Source organism: Somniosus microcephalus, chromosome 5 (genome assembly GCF_052327205.1).
Source record: "Somniosus microcephalus isolate GS21.2 chromosome 5, FLI_Smic_1.0, whole genome shotgun sequence".
Lineage (NCBI taxonomy): Eukaryota > Metazoa > Chordata > Chondrichthyes > Squaliformes > Somniosidae > Somniosus > Somniosus microcephalus.
Genome location: NC_140991.1, coordinates 57,097,762 through 57,120,430, shown reverse-complemented (window position 1 = coordinate 57,120,430; position 22,669 = coordinate 57,097,762). Strand labels below are relative to the sequence as shown.

General features: G+C 40.9%; 1 protein-coding gene across 3 annotated transcripts in view; it reads right to left on the bottom strand.

Annotated features, from left to right (window-relative positions):
- Positions 1–179: 179 nt before the first annotated feature.
- Positions 180–22,669, bottom strand: part of LOC147117051 (integrin beta-1-like) — an 80,950-nt gene continuing 58,460 nt past the window's right edge. The window contains exons 7-17 of one of the 3 annotated variants that reach the window (XM_085987648.1): positions 22,326–22,484; positions 22,078–22,173; positions 19,878–19,967; positions 19,645–19,785; positions 14,460–14,662; positions 13,015–13,253; positions 11,801–12,023; positions 8,968–9,194; positions 7,702–7,868; positions 3,442–3,523; positions 180–1,396 (exon numbers count right to left, since the gene is read on the bottom strand). In XM_085987648.1, coding sequence (XP_085843774.1) covers positions 3,446–3,523; positions 7,702–7,868; positions 8,968–9,194; positions 11,801–12,023; positions 13,015–13,253; positions 14,460–14,662; positions 19,645–19,785; positions 19,878–19,967; positions 22,078–22,173; positions 22,326–22,484 — 1,623 coding nt within the window. In that variant the 3' untranslated portion in view covers positions 180–1,396; positions 3,442–3,445. The remainder of the gene's footprint in view (positions 1,397–3,441; positions 3,524–7,701; positions 7,869–8,967; positions 9,195–11,800; positions 12,024–13,014; positions 13,254–14,459; positions 14,663–19,644; positions 19,786–19,877; positions 19,968–22,077; positions 22,174–22,325; positions 22,485–22,669) is intronic. The other 2 variants (XM_085987649.1, XM_085987650.1) reach the window with 2 other exon arrangements.

The window sequence follows — 22,669 nt, the reverse complement described above, 5'->3', positions numbered from 1 at the left end:
TATTCCTGAAATAGCTTTTCCTTCCATTAAAAAAAAAAGCACTTTTGGAAAAACTCAATTGTTTCTGACCCATTAATCATTTTAATAACACGTATGTAAGCTAGCAAACATCGGTGTACAATGGAAAACTGAAGAAATAAAATAAATATGGCAGTAAAATGCAGATCCAAAGACAAGCATTAATATTTTTATAAAGTCATTTATTTAATAAATAACTCAAGTAAAGTGTACGGCAATAGTGAAAACATTGTTAAAATAAAAAGGCACTTTAAATCAAGAATGTGATCCCAGTGAAATAGGTCACAACTCAGGACAGAATTAATGCAAACAGCTGTATCGAGCATGTATCCAAGTTACCATTTGCTTGCACCTTAATAGTATTAATAGCTACTAATCATAAGGGAACTTTGAGTTTGTGCACAGGTTTAAGAGAACCTGCTTAGAAACGGAAATGATGGCTATGTGCGCGGATACAAAAATTGAGGACTAGTGGTTGCTACAAAATACTTACATTAAAAAGTTTGCAAAATTACATACCAACAAAGACTTGCATCTAATTTTAAAAAACAGTTTGATCTGTCATGATTTGGCAAAGCCATTTACAATTAAATAAAGTTGTCCACATTTGGCAGAGTAGTGTATGGATAATGTCAAATATATTTCTGCTACATGTTTAACACAACTGCATAATGCTTTAAAAATAAACAGCATGTATTTTTTCTCAATTGCCCTAACCTAAAGGGTGCTCAACAGACAGTGAAGAGAATGCAGGTGTGGGTTTTGCAAGTCACAATATGACGGTCAGACAAATGCACAGTTTCTAATGATTTCTGAAAAATATTGAGATTTATTTTGGACTTCTGCAGAAATCTCACAGGCACGTGTTAGTGACTGTAGAATTTATTCCAAATCATTCCTTTTGGCACATTAAATGAGGGTGATTCTTTTGCTATTTTCAAACGTTTGACCTGGTTTAAAATACTACTGAGACAATTTACATAAGAACTTTGGAAAACCAAAATCCTGGGGAAAAAAAATTAAAAATTAAAACAAAGCTGTATATCACTGAAACAATCATTCCATTCTAAAGCTGGTCTTGGCACCCTCTTCAAATTATTTTTTTAAATTTTTTTTTAAAAAACAACCAACCAATCTTGGTTTACACATACTGTACACATTTCAAAATCTGCATAGAAAAACTTACATTATTGGTTAGTAAATCACTGCAATGTGATCTAAAGCTAATTTGTGACTACAAAAAAACCCAAACCCAATTATCCATAGTTTTAATAAAATAAAAAGGAACCCTCACAAAAATGCACAAACTCCATCATTTCCCCTCATATTTTGGGTTGACAATAGTCGTCACAGCACTCTTGTAGATTGGATTTTCACCCTGGGGAAGAAAAATGTAAAATGAATTCTGGATTTTGATTTGGAACAAAACAAGCTAAACATGACAGTGCTCCACATCATTGGCAAGATTCACTCATATCTTTTAGTGCTCTGTTATAGTCGTCTATGAAAGAGCCCACATTGTATTAATACATTACCAGATAAACCAATAATGACAGTTTTTCCCCCCCCACTGTATCTTGTACTGAAATCAGAGGAATGTTTATCAATTTACATATGTAGACAATTCACCTGCACAGTTATCCTCTTGGCACAAAACCCTTGGAAGTTTAAGTTAATGAAATGAAAAAAGGTTTAGTACTAATGCTACTCCTTCCCCCTCAGCTTCCTATTTTCCTTGTTTGTGCCTATGGCATGTCAGCCACTTTTACACTGCCGCTGGTGAGCTAGTTCCCTGCATTTATACTACATCAATGGCTTATCGTGAGGAGAAAAACTGACTACTGTACTGGGATAAAAGAGCTAACAGACAGCCATCTCCCAGAATCTTAACTAAAGGAGTGCCAGTATAAAAGCAACTCATAAGTAGTCCTTTAATCTTCTGGGCCTACAGATCTGTGGAAGATTTGGTAGAGAGGAGGCTCAAATTCAAATAACTGGGGAACTGGCAATGTACCATAATCTTTAATGGGGACAAAAAGGGTTCCTCAAGCATCCACAGGACAATTCCCTTTTCTCCAAGACACAACATCTTGACTCAAGGCACTGCCATTCTTCCACTGTCGCTGGGTCAATATCCTAGAATTACCTAACACCATTGTTGGAGCACCATCACTACAGGGACTGCAGTGGCCCAAGAAGGCCCACAACTTTCTCAGGACAACCAAGTACAGGAAATAAATGGGGCCTTTCAAACATCACCCACATCCTGCAAATTAAAAACATGTAGGCATGAGTAGAAGCACAGGCAAACTGAAGCTTGCCATCCTACTCCCAAACTGCTCACCTTTGAATAGTATGTCAACACTAAGATTTATACTACTGTAAAATCTGGTGAACAAGTTGCACCTTTAAACAGAATACAAGGCAAGACTTTGATACATGCATTTGAGGGAATTAAAAAGTGACCTTCCCGCTCCTTTCAGTTTTGGTAGGTCCAAGCCCCGTGCCTCTGTGGTATAGCCTGCTCCCAAGTCCACCAATATTGCACTTGTATGGCTGCTTCGGGAGCAATAACCTGGTGAGCATACACGGTCCAATTTTTCTTATCTTTTCTCTCCCTTTATCAGGGAGATATCCAGGATGGCCAAGATGGTGATCTCTTGAGCAGGGGGCTCAAACCAGCCTTCCTACTCACAATAGCAATGTGTGGGCGATGCTCAGCACAGCACATTCCAATTTTAATGCTACATGTTCCAGACATTAAAATAGAATCACAGGTTATTGGATGGTGTACTTGACTGGCCTTTTATTCTAGAATGGTTTGAAATCCACACCCAGACCAAGTCTTCTCTGTTTGTTAGCTGAAGGAGTCCTCCATGTTATTGGAAATATCCTATGAGATTGGTAATTGACGTAATCATCACACGTTCAGGTAATTGGGATACAAAATACCGCTAGGGACATTACCCAAAAGGGCAAAAAAATTTAAATAGCTTGAGCTATGAAATTTTGTTTAAAAGCTATGCAAGTGGTTCTCAGTTAGTAATGGACACAGACCATGCTCTCAGGCACACAAGGATTTTGAACGAAGCCTCGCCATTTCCAAGAGAAAAATGCAGCAAGCATGTTTTTTAAAAAGTATATTTGTTCCTATATTGTGTATATATTAGTGAAACTTGCTTAAATTACATTACTTTGCTGACTAATGCATTTGATTCCTGTAGCTGTGTCTGATGGTATTTGAATCCCCATTTGCACAGCACCAACTGAAAATACTAAGTACAGTAAATTGCATTTTATTTTCCCTTGTAAAGGTTTGCAGCTGTTTAAAGGGCAAGTCTTCAGTTACCATAAATTGTTAAATAGGCACAAGCAGAAAAGCAAAGATGAGAAAAACATGCAAGAAGAGAAGATAATACAAACAGATTTAGAGAGAAGCAACTTTACGCCCATAATTTGGATTCTTGAATTTGTGTATAGGACTCTTGTAAATAGGATTTTCTTGCTACAGAAAAAAGAAATATAAACATGGAGAATGAACAAAATTCAAAGAAAAATGATCCGTATAGATCTGAACTTATACCCTTATGGCTTATATATCCTATTTTCTCAGCAACTAAAATTTTAAACTGATCAGGCAGTTTTAGTAAGCTTAGACAATTGCTTCAGTAATTCCTTTATACTAATGGGGCTATATGTACACAAGTACTTGTGTCCTGTATCTGATAATTCACAATTGGCACAGAGTTGACTATGTAAAGTAATACCTGAAAAAAGATTCAGGAACTGATGGGAGATTTCTTCCACCGAACCCAGTCAACATTCATTTACAGTAATGCTGAGCTAGGTCAGTGCACAGTAATTATGAGAAAGGAATGGCCTCGTTGTTGCTCATATTTTGATTTCCTAAGTCTGTCAAAATATCATAACCCTACAGATAAAATTCAGCCCAAAAATGGTCAACACTACCTGCTGATAGAAAAATTTGCACTGTAATGGGAACATACAAGGTAATGGCAACAACTTGCCAAGGCTTCTTCGCCAGCACCTCCCAAACCCGCAACCTCTACCACCTAGAAGAACACCCCCACCTCCAAGTTCCCCTCCAAGTCACACACCATCCTGACTTAGAAGTATATCACTGTTCCTTAATTGTCGCAGAGTCAAAATCCTGGAACTCCCTCCCTAACAGCACTGTGGGAGTACCTTCACCACACGCACTGCTACGGTTCAAGGCGGCAGCTCACCACCACCTTCTCAAGGGCAACTAGGGATGGGCAAAAATGCTGGCCTAGCCAGTGACACCCACATCCCATGAACAAAAACAAAAATTTCCACTTGTGCTTCCAACCAGGAGGTGGTAACACTACACCTTCTTCCTGCTGACTTTGGCATTCTGCTTGGCAGGGCAAGGAAAAGAAAGGCAGGTTTCACTATACAGATATCCCACCTGAGACTCGTTTCAAGTATTTAATTGCAGCTCAGTATTTTGGATAATCTATTCCATTACTATTTTTACTGGGACCCCAGGTAGCGTCAAGTTATTCAGAAAGACGGAAGTTTTCCAAGCTGAATTTATCGCCAATGCAGTGGTACAAAGTTCTGTACTTGGAGGAGAGGATTATTTGTGCAAAGGTGTCGCCAATTTAAATAGTGTTAAGTAGACTCATCTCATCTACAGATTGAATGGACTTTACTGTACAGGAGTTGTAGAACATTAAATATATTTTCATACAGGAGTGAAACCTCATTTACTAATCAGCTGAGTTTGAGGAAAAGCAGCACTCAGCTGTAAGTCAATCTGAAAATAGATGAAATTGATTAAGGTTTTAGATAACTAAATTTCTTGGTCAGAGGGGTTCAACTTTTAATCCACACATCTTACCAGTGGGATATAGTATTGGGTCCAACTTTGCATGACTCAACAGGGAGTTTTGACGATATTGATTGGAAGCTAAAATGAGCATGTCTTTATGCTGCTGCTGGAAGGTCCCGATGGATACCCATTTCAATCTAAATACAGTTCTTTGGGACAGCATTGAGAAATCACAAGGGGCATTTAGGTTTTTCTTTAATGTTAGCAAGTCCTAGTACAGATTAAACTTCTGTACAAAAAATGTCCAAACCAAGTCTCCATGGGTCAGGATTTTAATGTAGGCTACAAAGGGCATCCCCCTGTTCACGTGCAAGATCCGGGACTAAGCAGCAAGGTTGATTAGTGCAAAAAAGGGGAAACTGTTCCAGGGAGGAGGACAGACTCCTGACTACAATGACCTGTCACCGAGTTCCCTTAGAGGGAGAGTCAGCTTTGCAGTGGATAGGCCCTTTTTGCTATGACCTAGATTAAACAGATTTATGATGAGCAAGACTATTGGAAGCTGCCTTGTGTAGGTCTTACTATCATGCTAACCATAGACGTCCATCATATTATTGATGAGGAAGCTCCTAAGGCTTGGAGTGATTACTGCTGGGAGAGGGAGATATTACCTGAAGGCCAAGCACAAGAACAGATGCTCACATATTCAGGACATGGTGTTTTTTTTTTTTTTTTTAATTCATTGATGGGATGTGGGCGTCGCTGGCTGGCTAGGCCTGCATTTAGTGCCCATCCCTAATTGCCCTCAAGATGGTGGTGAGCCGCCTTCTTGAACCGCTGCAGTCCATATGGTGTAGGTACACCCACAATGCTATTAGGAAGGGAGTTCCAGGATTTTGGCCCAGCGACAGTGAAGGAACGGCAATACAGGTCCAAGTCAGGATGGTGTGCGGCTTGGAGGGGAACTTGTAGGTGGTGATGTTCCCATGCGTCTGCTGCCCTTGTCCTTCTAAGTGGTAAAGGTTGCGGGTTTGGAAGGTGCTGTGGCGAGTTGCTGCAGTGCATCTTGTAGATGGTACACACTGCAGCCACAGTGCGCCGGTGGTGGAGGGAGTGAATGTTGAAGGTGGTGGATGGAGTGCCAATCAAGCGGGCTGCTTTATCCTGAATGGTGTCGAGCTTCTTGAGTGTTGTTGGAGCTGCACTCATCCAGGCAAGTGGAGAGTATTCCATCACACTCCTGACTTGTGCCTTGTAGATGGTGGAAAGGCTTTGGGGAAGTCAGGAGGTGAGACACTCGCCGCAGAATTCCCAGCCTCTGGCCTGCTCTTGTAGCCACAGTATTTATATGGCTGGTCCAGTTCAATTTCTGATCAATGGTAACCCCCAGGATGTTGATAGTGGGGGATTCAGCGATGGTAATGCCATTGAATGTCAAGGGGAGATGGTTAGCGTCTCGCTTGTTGGAGATGGTCATTGCCTGGCACTTGTGTGGTGCGAATGTTACTTGTCACTTGTCAGCCCAAGTCTGAATGTTGTCCAGGTCTTGCTGCATATGGACACGGACTGCGTCAGTATCCGACGAGTCTCGAATGGTGAACAGTGTGCAATCATCAGCGAACATCCCCACTTCTGACCATGACTGGGTTGCAGAAAGGCAAGCAGCTGCTGGTGATGCTCCACATCTTCAACTAGTTGTGGCACCATTCAATGGGGTATGTTGCATGTCCATCCTATGATCAGGAGGATGGTAGCAATGCACACATTCACTGTATGGAGAGTTGTGGTGCTCACGAGTCCCTGCTATCCACCTACTAATAATCAAGCATGCTCATCAGTTGCTCAATGACAAGCAAGTGACTCCTGGGAGGATAAGGGAAGGTGAGAGATAAACGTGTCTTTGGGGTCAACATAGCTCCAAGGTGACACTTCTGGCAATGGAAGCTTGGAATCAAGTTGATCCTCTGTGGCAAACTCTGTAATCCAATACTGGAACCAGGAAGATTCACAGTACTTTAGGGCACTGTTAATGATTGTCCAGTCAGCCTTGCTTACTAATGGAAGCCTGGAAGGGTAGGCCTATCAACGAGCTCTGGCATTCTTCCACCTTGCTCCCAATAACCTGGACAGGTCAATGACTCAAAGGGCAGGGTGCTCCTGGTTAGATTGACAGAACCATACCAATGCTCTATGTTGGAAGACTGCATGGTTTTAGCTGGTTAAAATCCCAGCAATGCCCTTGTACACACATTTTGGGGGGGGGGGGGGGGCTTAGCCTCTGCTCTGCCAACTTGCAGTGCAGCTTTCTGGATTTAGGTAAATGGGGAGAAGTGCACATTCCAGGTTGGCCAAACAAAAACTCTATGGATATTTCATTACCTTTGTTCAGAGACTCAAAATGGTTACAGTTTCAGCATGTCAGAACCAGCTGACCAAAAAGAAAAACAATCCACATTACAGAAGTGCTCATTTATAGACTGGTGTGGCAAGTGTTATTTCATGACTGTTAATTCACATAATACGTTCAGACATACACTTCATATCCTTTTCATATGGGTTACACAAAGTGCTTTTCCCAGAAACAGTAGATTACCTTGACATTTCTTAATCAGATCTGTCACCTCATGACATGCTTCTGATAGCACATCATTACATCGCCAGCTTGGAACAATAAATGAGGCATCATTCACATTCCCAAGAATGGGATCTGAAAATATGGTACGGAGACTGTAGCTTTACATTATAAAAAGGTAAAACTCCCTCATCTTCATGGACAAGATTCTGCTATTTTTGATTATTTTGTTAAGCCTGTGATTGAATGGTTTCTGAATAGACAACTGTTATCTAACTATGAACAATGGACTTACTGTATCCCATTTAGCATTCATTTTCTCTTTTTCAAATTTTGCAAATTCCCTTCGGTCATGAATGATCATCAGCAATTTCCATATCAGCAACAAGGCAAGGCCTATCAAGACAATACCAGCAACCACACCAGCTACAATTGGAATGATGTCAGGTGCTTGCGGACATTCTAAAAGAAAATATACATTTAAGTATTAAAAACAACTTTTCTTTGACTACTGAATCATTTTATATAGACAAATAAAACCCATCTTATATTTTATGGGTTTTGGGATAATCTATGTTACAGAAGATATAGCTATTCTTCAGAAGCAGACCAGAGTCCTCCAATCATTATTTTGTTGGCACCTCCAACTAAATTAGATGCACTGGAAAATATAGAACACTTCAAAATGCATGAAGGTCATTCCACAGTGAATGCAACCCTACCAACTGTTAATTGGTATGAAAACAACCAAAACTTGTTACTTAGTTCTTATTCTTGAAATATTCCACATCCCTGGAGGATGTAATCAAGCCAACATAGCATATGGGTGAACGTTGGTATGCCTGCCTTCTTAAGAGTACATTAAATTGACCAGATATGCAACTTTTCTTATACAGAGTCTTAGTAAGTATTCTATTCTCTTCTGGCACAACTATAACTCTACTTGCACTATACAAAAAATTAAAGTACTTGAATGCTCAACATCGAAGCAAACTAGTTTTTGTTAGAATGAAGATTGGTTAACCTTGAAATGTATGAAATTTAGTCATTAAAAACCCCTTCATTTTAAAGTGATATCTACAAGTTACCTCTTCATTGGGAGTTACAGCAGCAGTTGTGATCTTGACAAATCTGTTCTGATGCAAAGTACCTCAACCAAAATGTCAATTTGTCTTTTCTACTTACAGATGCTGACTGACCTGCGGTCATGTAGTTCCAACAATTGAAGTTTTTATTCCAGATGTTTAACATTTGCAGTTTCCTTTTTTTAAATTTGACAAACCCTTCCCTGGCAGTTTGCTACCAATTTTTGTGCTTTTTGCTCACCTGTTTTCTTTTTAATACCTTTTCATAGCTTGACAGATGACTTGTAAACTAACACCCCTCTAGCGTATTTAAAAAAAGAAAGTTGACAGCCATTAACCTTTTGTGGTTAGAATGATTGACACATCCTATGTTCTTCTCACTTCTCTTCTGTTTTGGCCAGTCTTACTTATTAACAGTTGAGTATGCCTTTAGGGCAAATATGGTTTGTAATCACTGCTCAGAACACACCACTCACCTGGGTTTTCAGTAACATGAACTTCTGGAACATTGTGGTCATTAACAGAATAGGAAAAGTAGAACCAACAGTCATCCTCATCCTTCTCTTTACAATGAGCAATAGATGCAACTTGGCCTGGTTGTGGCAACTCATCCTGCTTTTTCACCAACTGCACTTCAAACTCACACTGATCACAGGTATCTTTCTTGGGTCCTTTATTAAAGGCTTTACACTGAACACAATCCCTATAAAACACAAAAGTATTGAAAAAGTTAATGTATACAAACTTTCCAACTACAGCACTTCAAAGATTCAATTATAGACTGGATGAAATAAAAACAGAAAATGCTGGAAATACACAGGTCAGGCAGCATCTGTGGAGAGAGAAAGAGTCAACATTTCAGGTCAACGACAAAGGGTCATTGACCTGAAACGTTAACTCTTTCTCTCTCCACAGATGCTGCCTGACCTGCCGAGCACTTCCAGCACTTTGTTTTTATTTCAGATTTCCAGCATCCGCAGTATTTTGCTTTTGTATAGACTGGATGACTTGGGTTAAGCGGTTTACATAAAGTTCACAAGATTGCTCAGGTTACTTTCCATAGTCTATGTAGGATTTGACTATGAAAACATTTTCATGAACATTAAACAGACTCCATCCCAAGCTACATTAGTTTCAGTATGAAAAGGAGGTGTGGCTGCAGTAATAAATGAGACAAAATATAGATGAGACGGAATTATTTTGCTTGGCATGCATTTTAAAAAAGGGAATTTGGTGGGCCTTATTTTGAAGAGACTAAATAACTTCACCTCAGTCTCAATCTCATAATAGCTGCGATTTTAATGATACAAATTTGTTGTTTCGGACCAGAATACAATACTAGTTAAAACAGTAAGCCGCATTCTAACATGCATCAATCCAAGAGACCGTCAAACAGTAAGCCAGTCCATAATTACATAATTACCAGTAAAACATGGGTTACATAAACATTCAACCCTAAAGCAACAGCCAAACTGAAAATAGAAGAAAAACCATAAATGATTTGTAAACACAATCTTGTATTTTTCCAGTGCTGTTAATGTAGAAAATGTCTCAAGGTTCAATACAAGAAGTCGGAGGAAAACAGACACTGAACCAGAAAAGGAGTGATTAAGAGGATGACCAAAAGCTTGGTTGAAGAGGTAGGTTTTACAGAGGGGATCTTAAAAGAGGGTACGTTTAGCTATTAAGTGGGACCTAAGCAGCTATCGATGATGGGGCAAAGGAAGGGAGAATGCACAGGAGGCCAGAGTCAAAGGAATGGAGAGTTCGGGAGTTGGAGGATAAGACTGGACGAGATTACAGAGATAGGACAGTGAAATCACAATGATTTAAAGACAAGGAAAATAATTTCAAATTTGAGACAGTGGACAGGTAGCCAACATACAGCAGCGAGGAGAGGGAGGGTGAGAGAGTTGGGGTTGGGGCAGGGCAGCATTGCAGCAGCAGAGTTTTAGATAAACTGAAGTTTACAGAGCATGGGAGATTGTCTACAAGGATAGCACTGGAGTAGGAATCTGGAGGGGATAAAGGCATGTATGAAGATTTCAGTGGCAGATGAGCTGAGGTAGGATTGGAGGAAGACAGTTATGAGGTGGAAGTAGATGCTCTTTCTGATGGAGTGGCATGTGGTCAGAAATTCAGCTCAGGGTCAAACAGGATCCTATAAAGATCCAAATGTTTTTTTTTTTTTTTTTTTAAAAAGCCCACTTCAAATCTATGCTACAAACTGCACAAGTAAAGATGCCTGAAACAAACTCTACCTGGGCTTGCTTTGTTCTTTCTGTATAAAAGTAACTCCATAATCAGAGTAGTTTCTACTAAATTATGCATATCCTATCAGAGCAGTTGCAAATTGGTGTTTTGAAAACTCAAGTGAGCACTATTGCACAATTACTCTAGGACAACTGACTAGAGTTATTATTCTATGGCAAATGGGTTAAGATTTCTGGATTCTTAACATTTACTTTTAAAGTTATAAGAATTGGGGTCAAATATCTATCTTCAAAACAGTTACTTCCTATGTCGGGGGACTGACCAATACACAAAACTGTCCTGATTAATTCACATTTTCAATGACATTTAACTGGTTTCTTTTGTTGGTGTTACTGTTTGCATTCAGAAATTTTGAGGCTGGGCTGTTCTTTGAAGTGTTAATGCACATGACTGTGCAGACTGGGAGAAGTCATCGGCCCAGATTTTCCAGCATCAGTCTCACCATTATTATGGAGTAAATCGGACAGCAACGTCTGGCATCTGCACTTACGCAGTTAAACACTGAAATCCGGAGGTAGCTGTCAGATTTTCCCTGCTCCTCCACAAGCTTCGCTACACTGGTACCTCACTGATGTATTTTAATACCAAATCCAATAAGGGCATGAAGTTGTAGTACTTACCCACTAAACACACCAGAAAGAGTTAGGGCTGGTGCATTCAGGTGTAAGTGAATTTTTAACTGTGATCAGTCTCAATTACTGCCAAACCACCTCTCTGGCCTGTAATATTTTATTTTACTTTACAAGTATGGGGTCTCATTCCTTCAGAATTTAATTATTGTTGGAGATTTAAATTTTTACATTTTTTCATCTCATCTCTGCCTTAATCCCATCTTTCTTTCCCTCTTTCACTTTCTGTACATGATTTTACATTGAATTAAAAAAGGGGGGTACTCCAGGTACTCCCCCTAGATTGTCCTTCCCCTTTTAAACTTAACATTGAACCCTTCAAGGGAATTAAACACCATTTTCAAAACAGGCAACAAAATTTACTTAAATACTGGATGATATACCTTTCAATCATCCAAATACCTACTTGTGTTCTGTACAGACTCCAGGGCAGGTTGGGCACATTTCACAGGCAGATCCCTGGAATTTAAGATCAGTGCATTTGCAGCGACCACATTCACATTTACCTCTCCCATTACACATCTGTCCATTCTTTGAAATACATGTTGAATTGTCCAGGGAGCAATCACAGGCGTTGCCAGTAAAGTTGGGGAAACATTCACACACCCTACACTTACAAATACCATTCCCTGCAAAAGAAGATTCAGAAATGTTTAAGTTTATTGCCATGTTTTTGCTTTTCATCCCCCATCTCCCCGGTTAACATACTTGTAAAGCAGCACAGTAATTGGTTCCATTGGTTAAGACACTATGGGAAATGCAGCACTTGAGAATGGGAAGAGTAGACATTGTGAATTTGCCATGTGGGAAATTATGGATACAAACTTAGATCTTCATATTCCTTTCTGCAGTGCAATGGAATATTTAATACAATGTTAAAAAGAGTTGCACAGAAGAATGTACATGGAGATACGGTCACACTTCCAAATTTGATCTCCGATGAAAAAGGGTGTAAAGACCAAGGCTCAGTTTATCTATTACAGTTTAAAATGGACTTCATTGCCATAGTATATATCTCAAACAATGGATTTAGAAGTCCATTTTCAAGTACTTAACACATTTTTGCAGTTGTTTTTAAATATGGAGGTTATAAACATCCATTGTGTTTCTAATCAATGAAGGGTGCAGAAAGAAGTCCCGGAATTGAGTAAACAGTACTGAAAACTCTTAGCAGCACAAGGGAGGGTATACTAGGTTAAAGAAGCACAAGGTAAACAAGTCTCCAGGCTGACAATTTCTTTCCAAGGTGGAGTTGGCCACAGCTCGCATTCAACGCAGTTAAGTATCAAATTATGAGATTAGGCAGCAGCAAAGCACAATAGGATTGAGTAATATTCTAATTAATTGTAAAGTTAATAAATGTTGTGTATTTATCACATTTCCAAAATGAAAATTGAACTTAAACATACCATCAGACACTTTAAAGCTATTATAATCAATCATTCACCTTGGGGACTGAATCTAGTTATGTAATGCAGTGTGTTGTGAAAGTTGCACAAGTATCTTGCCATAATAAGTGTGCTGTCAAGTTAGTTGCAAAGAAATGTATAGTGTGAAGAACAGTTACCAGCATATGGAAAAGTAAATTCTGGCAGGTAATTCATTGTGCTGTATACTTGCCTCCACAAATCAACCCACTGGATCGGTCACAATTGAAGTTATCACATTCACAATATTTGCCAGAGATGATTTCACTGGGATTTTCCCTCTTTTTGCAGACACATTCCCCACAGATACAATCTCCATTGTCACTACAGATTAGAGATGTATTATCTTTTCTACATGAAGCATCCATGTCCTCACTATTTACTTCATCAGTGCTGCATTCACAAAATCGACCAATACGTCCTTTGTTACATCTGAAAATGAAGCAGTCCAGTTTTCAAATTAGTGACTGAAAAATACAGTACCAATTGATTTTAGTTTCTCATCTATTTTCTCATTTCCTCGGTTCCTCCACCACCCCACCCCCCACCTTTATAAAATCGGAGTTCTGCAGTTGCTATTCAGTCATTCTGCATGCCTGCACAGGAAGGAGCTGACCACATCGGATAATGCAAGGCTAGCTCATTTGAATAATTTTCCGCTCATGATGCAGCAGGGCTGGAATTTATGGTACCCCTACAGTGCCAGGCAGTTTTCTGGCATGGTGAAGAGAAACAGCTGTTAGTCGGGCACGAGGGTAACCATTTGAATCATTTTTAAATTAGGGCTGCCCCTAGTTTGTCTTAGTGCAAGCCACCCACATTGGGGTGCGCTGGGCTCCTCAGGCACATTAAAGGCTCAGGTCTTTGCGCCCAATATTCCGCAGTTTACCAAGTGCCAGAGATTTAACTACATGACACTGCCCTACCAGAACTAAGAGTAAAAATACAATATTAACTTTAGCATGAGTGGAGTAGAATAGTAGTCCTTGGTGGAATTCCATTAATGGGCTATGAAGAATAACTATACCAGATGGCAATTAGAAATAATTTACTGCAGTCGCAGTGCTATAAACTGTATCACTGCATCAAAATAATTCCTCCACTTTCTTACAGCCCAAATTACTGCCTCTTCATTAAAAGGAAGAATATTCTCTGTTCTGGACAGAATTAGCAGCTCTACCCTGAGATTGGGGGGTGGGGGGGGGAAGGTTAATGTTTCAGGTGTGAACCTTTGTCCTCCTGAGTAAGTCTCACCCAAAATATTGACCTGTTTCCCCTTCAGATGCTTGTTGGTTTGTGTATTGCCAGTTTTTCTTGCCACCTCAAACTTAATTGTGTTCAATTCTGCAGCACCAATATTCCTTACCTTGAATAAAATAATTCATTAAAAACATCCCTAAAGACAAGCTGCCTCAATGAACGTGTTTTACCATTAAATCCCTACTTTGATAACTAACTTTTGCTGAAAAATCAAAACATCTTGAAACTCATTGTAACTCAACATTGTATTACTTAAATAACAAAGGCGACAATAAAAACATTAAAAATGTCCATTTTGTTGAGCTTTCATTCATTACTATCCCAACACCAAGCAAGCACAATCTTATTAATTAATCTCTGAACAAGTTGATCACCTACCTGCAGGCTCCACACTCAAATGTTCCATTACCCTGGTGACAATCTGGGCTATTAGGGAATCCCTTTTTGTGGCACTCGCATTCACAAACAAACTCCAGAGCAACTTCTACCTTCTCATTAAATCCCAGAGGTTTGATTTGAATAGTTGTCTTCTCTCCATTATTTGGGCATTGTTTTGCTGTGATACTAATGTTGAAGCTCACCTAAAAGGAAAGTAACTTTTATATATAAAGAACATTTTTCATTCTTGGATACTTCCAATGCAGGTGCTACTGCGGATTGCTTCAACAAAAAAACCATTAGTTTGCACCAGCTTCTGATGTGATGGGCTCCTGATTTGACCCATGTTGGCATGGGGACACACCAAGTCGCAGGGCTTTTTTTTTGGGGGGGGGGGGGGGGGGAGAGAAAGATAGGAGAGAGAAAAAAAAAGAGGAAGGGTGAAATTACTATTCACTGCAGCATGTTCATGCATTTTCTCATTGGCATGTTTGCAGAGTTCGAAGAGCCAGCAGAGTAAAGTGTATGGCATGTGCTGGTTTCGGGAGGAGAAAGAGAAAGAGGAGAAAAGAAGATGATTTCAAGAACAAAATTAGTATCGTTTGCAATGTAGCAAGACTAGTTTAATTTCTGTATTAAAGTTACAAATGTGTTCAGTATTTTCACCATGCAATTTTGCTGCACAATTGTTCTATTAAAATCAGATCCACCTTCACAACAAACTATTGACCTGTTCAATGTATTAGAAGCAATTATCACTTCAAATAGTTTACACTCATGTGCTGACCTCAAGTTTTAAAGGATTTTAATACAAACCATTTATTTCCCGACCAATATGTGCTCTTTATTAATTTTTTGTAAATTCCTATATTCTGTAAAGTGATGAATGTTAGTAGTAGGGAATGAACATTTTCCATTATAGCAATCAACATTTCAAAGGTAAGATATAGCACAGTTAGATGCAGAGAAGTGTCAGATGGAGAATAAAGCTCCCTGAAGTTTCCCTGAAAAACATATCAGTCCTAAATTCAGGAAAGCTATTTTCCCATACCAGCCATCCTATAGCTTCTTGGTAAGATATCGATTTAGTGGTAAATTAGGGGCATTTTTGTGCTTGGGCCCAGATCAATAGGAACTGGTTAGAAACTGGCCAAATTCATTGAACACAGGACCTCTACAGCCAGCAAGGGAGATTTTCATTCCATCGTACTGGATTGGATTTGCAACTAAATATACGTAACTGGAGGGCGGCTAATTTCAGCAAATTGAGCAGGGATCCGGCCCGGGTAAATTGGAGTCAAAGACGGACCGGTAGAAATGTAATAGGCCTTTAAAGAGGATATAGTTTGGATACAGTCCAAGTATAATCCCACAAGAGGGAAAGGGAGGGCAACCAAAGCCAGAGCTCCCTGGATGACAAAAGAGTTAGAGAATAGGATGAAGCAGTAAAAAGGGGGTGTATGACAGATGTCAGCTTGATAATACAAGGGAGAATCAGGCTGAATACAAAAAGTACAGAGGGCATGTGAAAAGGGAAATAAGAGGGGCAAAGAGAGAGTACGAGAATAGATTGGTGGCTAACATATTTCAAAGGTCTTCTATAGGTATATTAACAGTAAAAGGGTTGCGTCAGGGCCGATTTGGGACCAAAATGGGAGATCGAATGGTGGAGGCAGAAAGCATGGCCGAGGTACCAAATGCATACTTTGCATCAGTGTTTACCAAGGAAGAGAACTTTGCCAAAGCTATGGTGAACAAGGAGATCACCAGGATACTGGATGAGATAAAAATAAAGGAGGTACTAGGAAGGCTGGCAGTACTTAAAGTAGATAAGTCACCTGGTCCAGATGGGATGCATCCTAGGCTACTGAGGGAACTAAGAGTAGAAATTGCAAAGGTGCTGGCCACAATCTTCCAATCCTCCTTAGATACAGGGGTGGTGCCAAAGGACTGGAAGACTGCAAATGTTACACCCTTGTTCAAAAAAGGAGAGAAGGATAAACTGGACAATACATGTTAAATAGTACAATTTTAAAGAGGGTGCAAGAAGAGCGAGATCTGGGGGTGTTTGTGCACAACCCTTTGAAGGTGGCAGGACAGGTTAACAAAGCAGTTAATAAAGCATATGGGATTCTGGGCTTTATAAATAGAGGCAGAGTACAAAAGCCAAGAAGTTATGCTAAACGTATATAAAACACTAGTTCAGTGGCAGCTGGAGTATTATGTCCAATTCCAGGCACCAGACTTCAGAAAGGACGTGAAGGCTTTTGAGAGGGTACAGAAGAGATTTACTAGAATGGTTCCAGGATCAAGGGATTACATTTACATGGATAGACTAGAGAAGCTGGGGTTGTTCTCCTTTGAGCAGAGAAGGCTAAGAGAAGATTTGATAAGAGATGGTTAAAATCATGAAGGGTTTAGATAGAGTAAAGAGAGAGAAACTGTTTACAATGGTTGAACGGTCGATAACCAGAGGCCACAGATTTATGACTGTCAAAAGAACCAGAGGCAACATGAGGAAAAACTTTTTAATGCAACAAGTGGTCGGGATTTGGAATGCACTGCCTGATAGGGTGGTGGATACAGATTCAATAGTAGCCTTCAAAAGGGAATTGGATAAATACTTGAGAAAAACATTGCAGCGAGGGGGGAAAAGAGCGACGAGATGAGGGGGGAAAAGAGCGACGAGATGAGGGGGGAAAAGAGCGACGAGATGAGGGGGGAAAAGAGCGACGAGATGAGGGGGGAAAAGAGCGACGAGATGAGGGGGGAAAAGAGCGACGAGATGAGGGGGGAAAAGAGCGACGAGATGAGGGGGGAAAAGAGCGACGAGATGAGGGGGGAAAAGAGCGACGAGATGAGGGGGGAAAAGAGCGACGAGATGAGGGGGGAAAAGAGCGACGAGATGAGGGGGGAAAAGAGCGACGAGATGAGGGGGGAAAAGAGCGACGAGATGAGGGGGGAAAAGAGCGACGAGATGAGGGGGGAAAAGAGCGACGAGATGAGGGGGGAAAAGAGCGACGAGATGAGGGGGGAAAAGAGCGACGAGATGAGGGGGGAAAAGAGCGACGAGATGAGGGGGGAAAAGAGCGACGAGATGAGGGGGGAAAAGAGCGACGAGATGAGGGGGGAAAAGAGCGACGAGATGAGGGGGGAAAAGAGCGACGAGATGAGGGGGGAAAAGAGCGACGAGATGAGGGGGGAAAAGAGCGACGAGATGAGGGGGGAAAAGAGCGACGAGATGAGGGGGGAAAAGAGCGACGAGATGAGGGGGGAAAAGAGCGACGAGATGAGGGGGGAAAAGAGCGACGAGATGAGGGGGGAAAAGAGCGACGAGATGAGGGGGGAAAAGAGCGACGAGATGAGGGGGGAAAAGAGCGACGAGATGAGGGGGGAAAAGAGCGACGAGATGAGGGGGGAAAAGAGCGACGAGATGAGGGGGGAAAAGAGCGACGAGATGAGGGGGGAAAAGAGCGACGAGATGAGGGGGGAAAAGAGCGACGAGATGAGGGGGGAAAAGAGCGACGAGATGAGGGGGGAAAAGAGCGACGAGATGAGGGGGGAAAAGAGCGACGAGATGAGGGGGGAAAAGAGCGACGAGATGAGGGGGGAAAAGAGCGACGAGATGAGGGGGGAAAAGAGCGACGAGATGAGGGGGGAAAAGAGCGACGAGATGAGGGGGGAAAAGAGCGACGAGATGAGGGGGGAAAAGAGCGACGAGATGAGGGGGGAAAAGAGCGACGAGATGAGGGGGGAAAAGAGCGACGAGATGAGGGGGGAAAAGAGCGACGAGATGAGGGGGGAAAAGAGCGACGAGATGAGGGGGGAAAAGAGCGACGAGATGAGGGGGGAAAAGAGCGACGAGATGAGGGGGGAAAAGAGCGACGAGATGAGGGGGGAAAAGAGCGACGAGATGAGGGGGGAAAAGAGCGACGAGATGAGGGGGGAAAAGAGCGACGAGATGAGGGGGGAAAAGAGCGACGAGATGAGGGGGGAAAAGAGCGACGAGATGAGGGGGGAAAAGAGCGACGAGATGAGGGGGGAAAAGAGCGACGAGATGAGGGGGGAAAAGAGCGACGAGATGAGGGGGGAAAAGAGCGACGAGATGAGGGGGGAAAAGAGCGACGAGATGAGGGGGGAAAAGAGCGACGAGATGAGGGGGGAAAAGAGCGACGAGATGAGGGGGGAAAAGAGCGACGAGATGAGGGGGGAAAAGAGCGACGAGATGAGGGGGGAAAAAGAGCGAGGGGGAGAGCGCGCGCCGGCACAGACTCGATGAGCCAAATGGCCTCCCTTCTGTGCTGTACTATTCTATGATTCTATATCCTATAGTTGAAATCCCAGTGTCTAACCCGCTGCACCACCCAGCCCCCAGATCTGCTGGTCTATCGCCAAATCTCTATTTCTTATTCCTTACTACAATCATTGCACCATTTCTCTCATTCTGTCCCAAATTAGAAGTGCAGCGACAAAAGCTGCATAACAAATTTTTGGCACAGTGCTGTAAAGCCAAAGAAACTTTTATAATTTAACAGTACTGCTACAGCAGATGCAGCAAAAAAAAAAATAATAGGTGTACAGTATGCTGCTCCAACAGCCTTGTGCAGAAAGGGAATGCCCAATGTAGCACTAAACTACAGACCAGAAGGGAAGGACAAGGAGATTTAATTTACAAGACCTCTACTAGATTCAATTGGAGGTGCGCCTGGACATGGAGGTAGTAGAAAATGCAAGGGCAGAGGAGGGACAACACTGACTTGGGTTACGGTCATGAATTACCATGGTATATTTTTGGATCCTCACACAGTAGGTTAAGACAGAGTGACTGCATCAGATGCTTTGAGAGCAGCAACACATCTTCACAGACACCAACTTTTCATAGGTACTGAAAATAGACAAAATAGACCCTAGGTATAGAGTAGATGCATACATTTACATATTATGCAGGAGGAAGACCCAAGCATTATAAGACAAGTAGTTTGGGGGGTGGAAGGGGGGTAAAGGGTAGCTTCTAAATTTTAAGTCAACTTCAGCCTAAACCACAATACGCAAGAAATAAGCGGATAATGAGTTATCTTCCTGGCTCCCAAGTTCTGTGTCATGGCAAGTGCATATTTCATCTGCATAGTCATAGATAAAAGTTTTCAGAAAATGTTAAGTGAGCAATGGATTGACTGGATCTTACCTCATCGCCAATTTGAATGCCTAAACACTTCCTGCCATTTTCCCCTGTATGAACAGTATTATTCTTACAGTAGGCTGTATAATGTATTGACACTCCTTCTGGCAATTTGCTGTTCTCCAGGATAACCTCGGAAGACAAAGCCTGTAAAAAAGTTATAAATGCAGTGATTGCTACACTTCTAAGTATTGGACTGGTAAAGGAAGTTGAATAAATTGATGCAAGGGTCAACTTACATGATAAGCATCAATGATTAGCTTGATTACATTACTGGAGTTTGATGACAGAACACCCACTTCAGATTTTGGAATGAGATCATGGAGTGCCTATTAAAAACAGAGCAACAATGTTAAATGCAAGTTATGAAATGGCAATACTAAGTATCAAATTACCAAATGTTTCCACTTTAAATAAGGCATTAATCCGAAGTCATTTCTGCCTTTTCCATTGGTTCAGATGAATGGGAAACACTAAAATAAAAGGGATTGCATGAACTCTGAAATAAGTGAACTACGATTTAGAAGAGCTAAATATGCCAATTCCATTCTCCAAATTGAAAATCTAATCCAAAATTTTATAATCTTGAAAGTAACTGTGGGGTTCAATACATGGACAACATCTGAGTAGAATTGGAACAGAGGGAAGGATCAGTGAACAAAACCAGGAACTAAATATTCAATAAATCTTAACTGCACTCAGCTGTGAGCTAGCAAAATTAAAGACATCGCTACAGCAGACAAAATAAAAAATCTCCCATGAGCAGTGCATCCTGATTTATACTCTAATTTAGCAAGATAGCTCAGCATTCCATTTGCTTTGTTGCAATTTCACAACATACGGAAATTTCAAGTAACCGTACATCTATCCTTTATATAATTTGACAGACGTCCCCAATGAGCCCTGCTTGCAACTGCATTGAATTTTATCTGCCACAGTTCTGCCCACTTAGACTGTGTCTTACACATGAAGTCCTTGGCTGCCTCAGACTCGACTACTATCACCTTTAGTATTGTCTATGAATCTTGTTAACTTGCATTGAACTGAGGCCCTGTCTGCCATTTCCATTGGTTTGGATGAATGGAAAACACCCTCAACAAAAAAAGGGCTGTATTAAATCCAAGCTGAGGTAAGCACAACCCACTACTTTCTGCAGCGCTGACATCACTGCCCTAACAAGTAGCTGCTGTTTCTTTCCTTAGTCAATTTTCTATCCATTTTTAGATTTTACCCCGAATTCCAACCACTTTAAAGCATATGTAATTGCCTTTCATGTAGAAGTTTGTCAAAGGCTTTCAGGGAGTCTTAAGTGCACTATGTCATAACGCTTTCTACAATCAAACCTTTAATGCACTTGAACACAATCTAGTTTAACACCAGGGAAGTCTAAAGGAATTATGCACTCAGTCCTGGGTACAGAACCAGAGGAAGGATATATTGGCCTTGGAGAGGGTACAGTGCAGGTTTACTGGAATTATACCAGGATTAAATTATGAGGCCAGGTTGCATAAACTTGATTTGTATTCCTTTGAGTTTACAAGGTTGAGGGGTGCTCTAATTGAAGTATTTAAAATGATTAAGGGATTCGATAGGGTTTATACAGTGAATCCAAAACAAGAGGGCATCATAAAATTAGAGCTAGACCATTCAGGAGTGAAATCAGGAAGCACTTTTTCCACACAAAGGGTCGTGAAAATCTGTAACACTCTCCCCATAAAGGCCATTGATGCAGGGTCAGTAGAAATTTTGAGGACCAAGATCAATAGCTTTTTGTTAGGGATATGCAGCAAAAGCAGATAAAGAGTTGAGGTACAGGTCAGCCATGATTGGATTGAATGGTGGAAAAGGTTCGAGGGGCAGAATGGCCTACTGCTGTTGCTATGTCCTTATGAGTATGACATTGCCAAATGTACTGCCCTTTAAATAAGTCATTAAACAGAGGCTCTGCCTGCATTTTCCAGTGGTTTGGATGAATGGAAAACACCCTATGAGACGACTTGAATAGTGGGGAATTATCCCAATGTCCTAACCAACATTCCTGCATCAACCAACCATCAAAAGGATTAACTTGTCATTCATCTCATTTGTTATTAGTGGAACCATGTGTGTAAATTGCTTAAGCATTTTTGACCGTACTTCAAGAAAAGTAATTAATTGGTTCAGACATGCTTTAGAACATCCTGAAAAATGCGTTAACACTATATAAACGCAAGTGTTTCTTCCGCATCAATATTGATTACTTCTTCCCCTCAAAACCATATGGTATGTCATTTAAGCATCAAGTCCCAATGCCAGGTACACCCTGTGTCAAATGACAATAATGAACGGGCATTCAGAATGTCTTTTGTATCTCAGATTCTGCAATTGTAATTCTGTACTGATGCATACAAAATAAAGTTGTGCAATAGTTCTGAAATTTGTGTATTTGGAAGCACTTACCTTGTATACACCCTTGAACTCTTCTGTAACAGCAAAAATAGGCTGAATATTATTGTCACTAAGCTTTTGTACCAAATGAGCAATGGATGGATAATCCTGTAGACAAAATTTCAGAATTTCAGGCGATTTGATATTTTACAGAACATTCAATATTTTACACAAAGTATTCTAAAGGCAGGTTGAAGAATTAAGTTAAGCTAAATAACATTTCCACGATCCATACTGCCAAGATCAAACAGCAAACTTACATAATAATCACTCATGGTGTAGAGACCCTGAGTATTGAGATGGCAATTCCCATCATTTGGTAGAACAATGCCACCCAGTTTACCATCTCCAGCAAAGTGAAACCCTGCATCTGTAGAGAACACGAGCAATCGAGTGACATTTCGCCAGCCAATTTTATCCTGTGAAGTAGATAATAATTAAATGGTGTCCCGAATCGCTTCCTTCTGTGCTGCAAACTTCTACAGTTCTCTTAAAAATAGGTTTACTTGGGAAAGAGAAGTATGGGTGGAAGCAAATGGTACAAAAAATAAGAGCACTATGAGGAAATATTGGAAAAGCTTAAGTTTTCTAGTATAGAAAGGAA